This window comes from Lepidochelys kempii, chromosome 13, assembly GCF_965140285.1.
Source record: "Lepidochelys kempii isolate rLepKem1 chromosome 13, rLepKem1.hap1, whole genome shotgun sequence".
Taxonomy (NCBI): domain Eukaryota; kingdom Metazoa; phylum Chordata; order Testudines; family Cheloniidae; genus Lepidochelys; species Lepidochelys kempii.
This window is the reverse complement of record NC_136392.1, coordinates 36,679,540-36,690,399: the sequence shown is the minus strand read 5'-3', so window position 1 is coordinate 36,690,399 and position 10,860 is coordinate 36,679,540. Positions and strand designations below refer to the sequence as shown.

General features: G+C 43.1%; 1 protein-coding gene across 1 annotated transcript; it reads right to left on the bottom strand.

Moving 5' to 3' along the window:
* Positions 1 to 9,852: 9,852 nt before the first annotated feature.
* Positions 9,853 to 10,860, bottom strand: LOC140896761 (olfactory receptor 6N1). The gene has a single exon (XM_073308803.1). It carries the CDS (start codon positions 10,858 to 10,860, stop codon positions 9,853 to 9,855), a length of 1,008 nt encoding a protein of 335 aa, XP_073164904.1.

The following is a 10,860-nucleotide window of genomic DNA, read 5'->3' as shown; positions in this document are numbered from 1 at the left end:
GGCATGTGTCTAGGGGAAAAAGAAAGAAGACAGAAATAGCTCTTGAATTTGATCAGACAAAACAGATTTAAATTTTACTCCATCCTATTGTGCCATACAGGTGGGACACTGAAGTTGATGGTTCAATAATAGAGATTGCATTTTGACTCAATTTACAAAAAGAGTATTGATAGGCTTTCCTCAGCAGGTTTAACAACCTGTCATCCTCTCTCAGCTCAGACAAGGGACTCATTACGATGGTCAAGGGTCTGAGTACTGGACGGCTATCTAGACTCACAGACAGAATTTGGTTTGTGTAGCCTCATATTTCATCTCCTGACATACTAAACCAGGACAAATTTTGTCCAAATGTGGGAGATCATTTCTGAGAAGTGTTTGAAACCACAAGTCTAGGCTTGGTGGTCAGATTAGGTGAGGCTATATCTTACTGTCCTTCAGATCTATGAATCTATCAGTTTATCTCTATGGTTATTTCACATTATTACCAAGTTCTAAAATACAAATATCTCCCAGTGGACAATGTATTAGTATTATGACAATGCTAATAATGGTTGAAAACACTTTTCATTGTGTGAGTTGGAAAAGCTGAAAATGTGATTAAATTCTACACAGTCCACAGCTGACAATCCACTCTCTAACATAAATATATCACATATTCAGGCTGTGATTTTCATAGCACGCTAAGCAAATTAGATACCCAACAAGTTGGCCACCATAGTCCTAGAGATGGCTGGGAATTTTTCAGTGAAATGTGTTGTTGTTGAAATCAAAACTTCCCATCAAAATGTACCAGCTTCAACTTTCAAGTACATAAAAGGTTGTTACAAGAAGGAGGAAGAAAAATTGTTCTTCTTATCCTCTGAGGATAGGACAAGAAGCAATGGGCTTACATTGCAGCAAGGGAGGTTTAGGCTGAACATTAGGGAAAACTTCCTAACTGTTAGGGTGGTTATGTACTGGAATAAATTTCCCAGGGAGGTTGTGGAATCTCTATCATTGGAAACTTTTAAGATAAGGTTAGACAAACATGTCAGGGATGGTCTAGATAATACTTAGTCCTGCCATGAGTGCAGGGGACTGGACTAGATGACCTCTCGAGATGCCTTCCAGTCCTATGATCCTACCCAAAATGATTTATTTTTACTGATTGTTTTGGCCCTGCCAATGAACCAGAAAATCAGTTATTTGCTTAGCTCTAGTCTCCCGTTGTTAAAGGCTGCTATAAACACTGCCTGGTGTTGCTATGGGATGATGGTATGGCTCAGGGGTGCTCTGTGCCTCAGACCATGCTCTTCTCTCCAAGTGACAGGCCTACACTGGAACTCCTCTCAAAGTGGAACCCTGTGGGCCATCCAATTTTAGACTAGGTCACCAGGCTACAGCACCCCTTGTTTCACCAGCGGGTGTTTACCTCCAGTGGCCCTAGCTGGATTTGGCACTGCTATGGAATCCTCTCTGGGAACTTGCGATCAACGTGAAGTTGTATTGACTCAGGCTACTATGACTGATTGGTTCATAGAAATGTGACAAAGAGGGAAAAGCGATACAAGCAATAAAAGCCTAGGTGCATATTGTTTTAAGGAACAGTGTGAAAATCGGCAGAAGTAAAACAGAGTATATGGGCTATAGATTCAATGATACCATGTAAGAACACAACATAAGCCAGCCACCCATTACCAAATGTACTGAAGTTCAAGTACCTACTTTTGATCGTGCAGGATAATGATGAACTAAACGATGAACTTATAAGCAGAATGGGAAAGACATGGTCATGGACTAAATAGAGAGAAGTGAGTGGAGCAATCTGTGACAGGAGAATGCCTATCAAATTGAAAAACAAGATATACAAGACATTAATAAGTCCTACGCTTTTGTATGGCTCTGAATGATGGGGACTGAAGAAAAGACCGGGCAGATCTCAAATACAGCAGAAATGAAAATATTAAGATGGATGCTTGGAGTCACAAGGGTGGACCATGATCACAAGTGTGAAGGTGGTACCTATTATAGAAAAGCTGAGGGAATCCCACCTTAGATGGTTAATGAGTGTGAAGAGAAGATTGGAAGAATATGTGGGAAAAAATAGGGTGTCAAACTTACAAGTGGAGGGCAAGAGATGGGTTGGAAGACCCAAAACTAGATGGATGAATGTCATAGAAAAGGATCTGATTAGATGAGTTTCCAAGGAACTGGTTCAAGGGAGATTGGAATGGAGAAGAAGAACTCAAAGAGCCCAGCCCATTTAGATGGAATTAAGGCTAGAAGAAGATGCATATTGTCTTAATTAAATGTAGTCTTTCCTTGACAGTTTAAGCATGTTTCACTTAACCCAGAAACACCTTCAAGCACTGGGGCTAGATGAGACAGGTTGCCCCCTGCAACCACAGCCTCTCAGCCAGTCTGACACGCCAGCCAATGCCTCGCTACCCCCTTATTCACAGATGCATAGATTCTAAGGTGAAAAGGGACCATTGTGATCATCTGTCCTGCTGTATAACACAGGCCTTGGGACTTCCCTGAATCAGTTCATGTTTGAACTAGAGGAGACCTTTTAAAGAAACATCCAATCCTGATTTAAAAGTTGTCAGTGATGGAGAAGCCACCCCAGCCCTAGGTCAGCTGTACCAATAGATAATTACCTTTGCATAATTGCATAAAAATGTATACCTTTTTCCAGCCTGAATTTGTCTAGCTTTCACTTTCAGTCATTGGATCTTGTAACACCTTGGTCTGTTAGATAATTTCTAGAGAAGATCTGCTAGATTGTCAGCTAAATTTCTGTTCCCCATGGAGGTCTGTAGCAGGCCGTGGACTCACCACTGCAACTCCTCCTGCTAGTTGTCTTGGGAATTAGCTCTTGTGCAGCCCGAACCACCCTCTGCAGGTCTCACCTGCCTTAGGCCTCCATGTCCCTCCCAGACCCCAGTGCCCCTTACCCTGCGGTTCTGTGGGCCCACCCTCCCCACATGCTGGGTCTCCCCTCCTAGGGGAACCCAAACCCTCTAAACCTACCTTGCCTCAGTGGCTACTGCCAGTCGTCATCTAGTCCCCTCTCAATGGTGCAAACTGCTGTAATGGCCACTCATAATTGGCAAGGGGGTTGGACCAGTTGCCTCTGCCTATCCCCGGGCTGCCCCTCTGCAGCCCCAATACCTTCTTCGGCCTTAACCAAGGCCTCAGCCTGTGGAGTTGCCAGGCTGGAGCTCCCCAGCTCCTTTGCCCTTCCCCAGCAATGCTCAGCCTCAGGTACCCTTGCTCCTTCAGACAGCTAGGCTCTTCTCTCTCCAGAGAGACAGCGAGAGTCTGACCCTACTCCGCCCTCAGCCCTTTTATCAGGGCCACCTGTGGTCTGATTGGTGAAGCAGCCACAGCTGCAGCAACACCCAATTAGCCTACCTTTTTCAGGAGCAGGGCAACTGCCCTGCTACAAGGTCCTTATAGCTTGTGACCCTTTCACCTTCTCTGTTAAGCTAAATCAATTGAGCTTCTGCAGTCTCACACTCTATGAGCTTGTCTACACAACGGGGACTACAGAGGCACAGTTGTGGCACTGTAGCTATGCCGTGCTAACCCTGTACTGTAGCTGCAGCCTGCTGCAATGGGAAAGAGTTTTGCACCCCAGAGCAATGTATCGGGCCCCACACTACAAGAAGGATGTGGAAAAATTGGACAGAGTCCAGCGGAGGGCAACAAAAATTATTAGGGGACTGGAACACATGACTTATGAGGAGAGGCTGAGGGAACTGGGATTGTTTAGTCTGCAGAAGAGAAGATTGAGGGGGGATTTGATAGCTGCTTTCAACTACCTGAAAGGGGGTTCCAAAGAGGATGGTTCTAGACTGTTCTCAGTGGTAGCAGATGACAGAACAAGGAGTAATGGTCTCAAGTTGCAGTGGGGGAGATTTAGGTTGGATATTAGGAAAAACTTTTTCACTATGAGGGTGGTGAAACACTGGAATGGGTTCCCTAGGGAGGTGGTGGAATCTCCTTCCCTAGAAGTTTTTAAGGTCAGGCTTGACAAAGCCCTGGCTGGGATGATTTAGTCGGGGATCGGTCCTGCTTTGAGCAGGGGGTTGGACTAGATGACTTCCTGAGGTCCCTCCCAACCCTGGTATTCTATGATTCTATGATCTATGTCAATCTAAACTTTAAGTGTAAGGTAGGTCTAAGGCCAATTTTCTAATCCTTAATCATTCTCTTGGCTCCCTCCGAACCCGCTCCAATTTCTCGGCATCCTTCTTGAATTGTGGACACCAAAACTGGATGATTAGCAGTTGCAGCACTGTCAAATACAGATTATATTCTTCCTTCTCCCACTTGAGATTCTCCTGCTTATACAACTGAGGATCGGATCAACCCTTTGATCACAGGCTGTCTTTTTATCCACTACAAAGCTCCTGCCAGCAGATCCCCTCTAGATTTGGAGAATGGCTCCTTGCCCCTCCTGACTGGTTGCTTGACCTTGGCTTGAGAGAGGAGTCAGGCAGCCTTCCGGTGTATGCTCATATATTACACTCCGCCCGTACCCTGTAATACTTTAGCTCTATCCCTTATATTTTCTCATTATACTAAAAGCCCCATTGGGTTGTGGGAAATGCAACACACAGAGTCTGTGTTCATTGTTTACACATATTAATAAGGATCCCTTTGTTCACCTATATTAGTGTAAGATATAAGAGTATCAAAAAGTTAAACCCAAAATTCTATCTCAGGTTGACAAACGAGCCTATATACTAACAAAACGTCATAGCAATCTGGGATTGGATGCTCACCTGTAACCACAGGATAGCTCAAGCTTGACTCAATGAGCTCTTATTTCTTAGGGTTTGGTGTCCCGCACTCTGGTTCCAGAGCTGAAATTCTTGTCAATCCTCCTTCTTTAGGAACTTGATTTTCTCAGTAAAGAGACCTCCATCTCTCTTTAGTGTCTCTGATGGTGTTGGTCTTGCTTTGAAGAGGGGATTGGACTAGATGACCTTCTGAGGTCTCTTCCAATCCTAATATTCTATGATCTATTGTCTATGATATTCTATGATCTCTGAAGGGAGGAGTATATTTGGAAATATACTTCTCCCGCTCTATTTACAAAGAACAGATTTGTGTCCTCTGGTGATGCCTTCACGCTTTTTAAATAAGACCCTCCTGTATCCTAGCTCCCTGTTGATTAATTTTGGTCTTCCAAAGCTTTGTTGCTAACAATGCCCAGTGTGACTTATTGAAGCTATATTTATTTATTTATTTAAGTATAATGATCCCAATGGGAAAACATTTCAGATAATGATGAAATGCTAGTTTACATTTTTTGGAAGACACTTGTCTCAGGTGATGGGCTGTTACAGTGCACTATCCCTTTATTAATGTTCAATAACCTTGGCCATCTAGTGGGCATTTCAGAACATAGCTACTCATTTCTCATCGAGTGGACCTTTTGCCACATAATTGCCCCTTTCTTATTATTTTATCTTCTACTGAAATCTATTGGTCAATATTCAATATAGCTGACTCTTTCTCATGTCTTCCACTCTGCTGCCACCTAATGTAGATTATGCAGCATAACAGCATTCATCTTTACCCTCTGCTCTCTCTAGTGATTATTTTTTGCTACATTGGTCTCTTTCCTACCCTTGGCTCCCTTCTGCCACCTGGTCAATGCACAGTATAACAGCCCAGTTCCCACCCCTAACATGCTACTATCCAGAGGGCAATGCATAGCATGGAGGTACACATCTTTCCTGGCCACTTACACTGATGCCCTCTAGTCTCTGTTGTAAAGCTTTACTTCTCTTTTTACTTTCCTCTGATGGCCATTTGACTGTAACTTCCTCTTTCTTGCCTCTTCCTGTATTAGCAAACAGTGAACATTCAACTATCCATCCAGATATAGCCACAGCCTGAGAACTTAAAAGTGCCGAAGACTACCCAGAACTCAGGCAGGTAATGGATAACATACCCCAACAAGGCCTGAAATCACAAGAACCACTATGGAGCACACGTGACCACCCCGCATTTCTGTATACGGTCAGGGAATGGCAAAGTGTCTGGACCTCATCTACCCTTCCAAAGAAGCACGTAATTACAGACCCAAGAAGCTGCCCTCCTGGTTTCAACCTGTCATGCAGAATTTGGACCACATTGACCTGTGTCTAAACAAACCATAGAAGATGTGGCTACTTGATGCACAAGTGAAAAATTGAAGACACACCTATGTGCAACTGCAGTGAGAACTGCCAAACCATTGAACATACCACAACATAATGCCGCAAATACAGATTCCTAGGTGAATTGGGTGATTTCCACAACCTCATGGAGAAGGTCTTGAAATGGCTTCTGGTCCTCCACCTCCATCTGTAGAATGTTGCTTTGCAGATGCCATATGTGTGTGCGAGAGAGACGTCTCTTGCAACTCCTTTCTGATAATCATTTGGCAGGTAGCTTCCTCTTTCTTGCCCTTCCATTTAGGCTGCTCTCCACTGGCCATTGTACATCACTGCCACACCTTTCCCAATCCTGACACGCCTCTGCCCACCAGTGGTCTTAAAAAACACATCTGCGCCTTTCTCATGTCTTTCCTTCCACTGGGTATGCTCTATTCTGAATGATAGCCACCAGGAAGCAAATTGTACAACAGCACGATTACAGCAATAGTGGGTATCACAGCTGGTACAACAGCAGAGGCTCTTGGTCTTTGAGCAGTGGGTTTCCCCACAATCCAATGCATTTCCATGAATGTGGGGTCTGTTTCCAAGGGTACTGGCTAAATGTAGGCTACACTGAGTGACCCCCCAGTGGGCAGAAAGACTGAGATAGTCAATTGGGTCTAAGGGAGTTAGGTACCCAAACTCTCATAGGCCCCTAGGATAATCCCATTTCCAATGTTCAGGCCCTTCAATTCTTCTCACTGGTGGCCAGTTTCTCTGCCCCAGCCATGCCCTGATATTCCCCAGTGACTGGGCCAGCACTGCTGTGTTTGACATCACAAGAGTTCTGCGTATTGGGAGGTGGTCGCCACTTCCTTTAGCCACACCTTGCCTCACTCCAGAGGAGAGGTCTGCATGGATCAGTAGAGCTGTCCACAGCACCCAGGAAGAACTGGGAGACCATGCACTAAGAACCAACTTCACCAGCTTTGCACTTGTGGTAACCATTTTTGGGGACATTCATTGTACCAGCTCCCTCCCTTTGAATTGCTCTGTGCAGCTGGACTCAGCAAAGCAGCTTGTGCCTGGCAGCATTGCCTGCTGAGTCCCTTTTCGGTGACCGTTTGACATGCCTGGCCACAGGAATGGCCTTGGTTTTATGTATGCACCTCTGGTAGTGTCCCAGCAAAACCCCAGCTGGGTCTGGACTGTCTCCAATTTACCTGTGATCTGAGTCTGCATCTTTGTGTTGCCTAACCTCCTCACGACCCTGGGCCCTGTGAGCTTTCTTCTCTTGCCTTGCATGAGATGGTTACAGCTGGGCTTAGCCCAGATGACAGTGATATCAAGGCTGCTGGTGAAGAGTGTAGACTGGCTGTTTGCATCTACCATCGGTGAATGCAATGAAGGGTCATGCTTTGGTGGGGGCATGCAGCAAAGATGGTGAAAGGCTCAGGTTCATGGGTGTGGGAGATTTCTCCTGCTTATGTCCCTACATAAAGTCCAAACATATTTGTGTCTGTGAAACATGGCTTTTGTGTTACCTAAACAATTTTTGGTGGACAATTTTGGTCAATGTTTTACTTTCCTCTCTTTTTTTCAGGGAAATTAATGCTGATTTTGGTCTGCTGTTCTCAAAAACTAGAACAAAATCTGATTTTTCTTACCCTTGCTTTCCCCATTCCTCCCTTCTTTTCCAGTTAAAATAAAAAAGAAAGGAAACAAGAAAAATCTAATTTTGTTTAATTGAAAAACTGAAAAAGATTCCATGAAAAATATCCCAAATAGATAATTTCATTTGAAATTTTTTCATGGAAAATCCATAGAAATTTTGATTAGACTTAACTGTAGCCATTTGAAGATCTCTTCATGGTCAATTTTTTGCCAGCTTTTCTTCCCATCCGGGAATTCTGGTTTATTTTAATCCTTCCCTTTTCCTTTTCCACTTAAAAAAGAGAAAGGAAACAAGAAAAAGCCATTGTTGTTTAATTGAAAAATTGAAAAAAAGTCCATGAAAAATATCCCAAATACGTCATTTCATTTGAATTTTTTCATGGAATATTTTCAAAATGTATTTAGCCATACAAGATAAGATTTGCAGATCCGTGGTTAATGAAAATAAAGTCCGTTGTGTTAATCACTTTTATTTATTATTAAGAATCTGCTAACATAGAGAAATATTAAAGTACGACTGGTAAAATGCACAGAAATGATCCTTTGCTGTTAAGCATCCCTGACTTAGCACCTATCCCTTTATATCAACTTGGCTTGAAACATTCTCAGAATTATACAACTTCTTCTACCAAGGAGATTCACTATCTCAATTTATCACCACTACCAAGAAAAAGAAAATACAATTAGACTGTAAATATAAGGCTTAAAACTTAAACTGTTTTGAAAAATAGTAAAGAATGTCTGGTGAAAGTTTTGGAATAAGTGTCATTTTGCAGCTTTCAGAAAGAAGGGATTTTTCATGAATTTGAAACGTTTTGTGTTTTGCCACTTTTTTTTTTCATGTTATCACTGGAAATTAGGGAAAAAGAGGTGAAAAATGGGGAAGTGGAAGGCAAAGAAAAAGCAAATGCTGAAAAAAATAAAATCCCAAACCTGAAAACATACACACTTTAATTTTGGGGTGTCATGAAAATATTGGAAAAATAATAAATTATAAAATTTCTGTTTCAAAAAGAAAATTTTGTGTGGGGTCTGGGGGCAGGCATTCAAACCTGCTCAGCCAAAAAGAGAATGCATGTCAGAAATTCTCAGTGTATCATCACTTTGGTAACTGATCTTTCATTTGGCCTGAGATAGAGATGAAATAATGTGAAATCCAGCCCCTCTGAAGTCAAGAGGGGTATTTACCGTTGACGTCAATAAGGCTAAGACTTCATTTCATGGACCTTGTCAAAAATATAAAGGGAAGGGTAAACACCTTTAAAATCCCTCCTGGCCAGAGGAAAAACCCTCTCACCTGTAAAGCATTAAGAAGCTAGGATAACCTCGCTGGCACATGACCAAAATGACCAATGAGGAGACAAGATACTTTCAAAGCTGGAGGGGGGAGAAACAAAGGCTCTCCCTGTCTGTGTGTTGTTTTTGCCAGGAACAAAACAGGAATGGAGTCTTAGAACTTAGTAAGTAATCTAGCTAGATATGCGTTAGATTCTGCTTTGTTTAAATGGCTGATAAAATGAGCTGTGCTGAATGGAATGTAGATTCCTGTTTTTGTATTTTTTGTAACTTAAGGTTTTGCCTAGAGGGATTCTCTATGTTTTGAATCTGATTACCCTGTAAGGTATTTACCTCCTGATTTTACAGAGGTGATTCTTTTACTTTTTCTTCAATTAAAATTATTTTTTGAAGAACCTGATTGCTTTTTCTTTGTTCTTAAGATCCAAGGGTTTGGGTCTGTGGTCACCTATGCAAATTGGTGAGGATTTTTATCAAGCCTTCCCCAGGAAAGGGGGTGTAGGGTTTTGGGGGGAAAGATGTTTCCAAGAGGGCTCTTTCCCTGTTATATATTTGTTAGACGATTAGTGGTGGCAGCAATAAAGTCCAAGGGCAAAAGGTAACATAGTTTGTACCTTGGGGAAGTTTTAACCTATGTTGGTAAAAATAAGCTTAAGGGGTTTTTCATGCAGGTCCCCACATCTGTACCCTAGAGTTCAGAGTGGGGAAGGAACTTTGACAGATCTTGTGCCTATAACTCAGTAAATCAGCTCAGGTCATCTTGTTTTGTTTTCAGCCTAAAAGTACTGGCTAGGGATGCCTGAGTTCTTGAGAAAGCCACACATTTATGGATCAATCTGCTCAGGGCCTCCTTCACCTCCTTATTTCTCAGGCTGTAGATGAGGGGGTTGATCAGCGGGGTCAGGACAGAATAGAAGACAGAGAACATTTTGTTCAGGTCTCTCAATGTGTCGGATTTCGGTAGCATGTATACAATAATGATAGTCCCGTAGAACATTGTCACCACGATGAGGTGTGAGGAGCAAGTTGAAAAGGCCTTTTGTCTGCAGCCAGTGGAAGGGATTCTCAGGATGGTGATGATGATGTAAATATAAGACAACAGGGTTAAAAGAAATGGGAAGAGTGTGCAAAGAGATGCGAGGAGCAAATCCAACACCAAGATCAGGTTGGTGTCACTGCAGGACAGTTTTATTACTGGGGTGAAGTCACAGAAGAAATGGTCAATTTCACTGGGGCCGCAGAAGGTTAGTTGTGACATCAAGGATGATATGATGAGAGTGGCCAGACAGCCGCTTAGCCAAGATCCGGCTGCTAGCTGGAGGCAGAGCCTGCCATTCATAAGGGCTGCATAGTGCAAAGGTTTGCATACTGCTAAATACCGGTCATAAGACATAGCAGACAAGAGACTACATTCTGTAGCTGCCAGTGAAGCAAAGAAATAAAATTGTGCAATACACGTAGAGACAGAAATGGTCCTGTCCCCAGTCAAGAGACTGGCCAGCATCCTGGGCAGGATGGCTGAGCTGTAGCAAGTCTCCAAGCCGGACAAGTTACCCAGGAAGAAGTACATGGGGGTGTGAAGGTGCTGATCAGCCACAACGAGCACAACAATGAGCATGTTCCCAACCACTGTCACCATGTAGATCATTAGGAACAAAGGGAAGAGAAGGATCTGTAGTTCAGGGACCTTCCCGAATCCCAGGAGGACGAACTCCGTGATAGACGTTTTATTTCTCCAGCCTGTGTCTGCCAT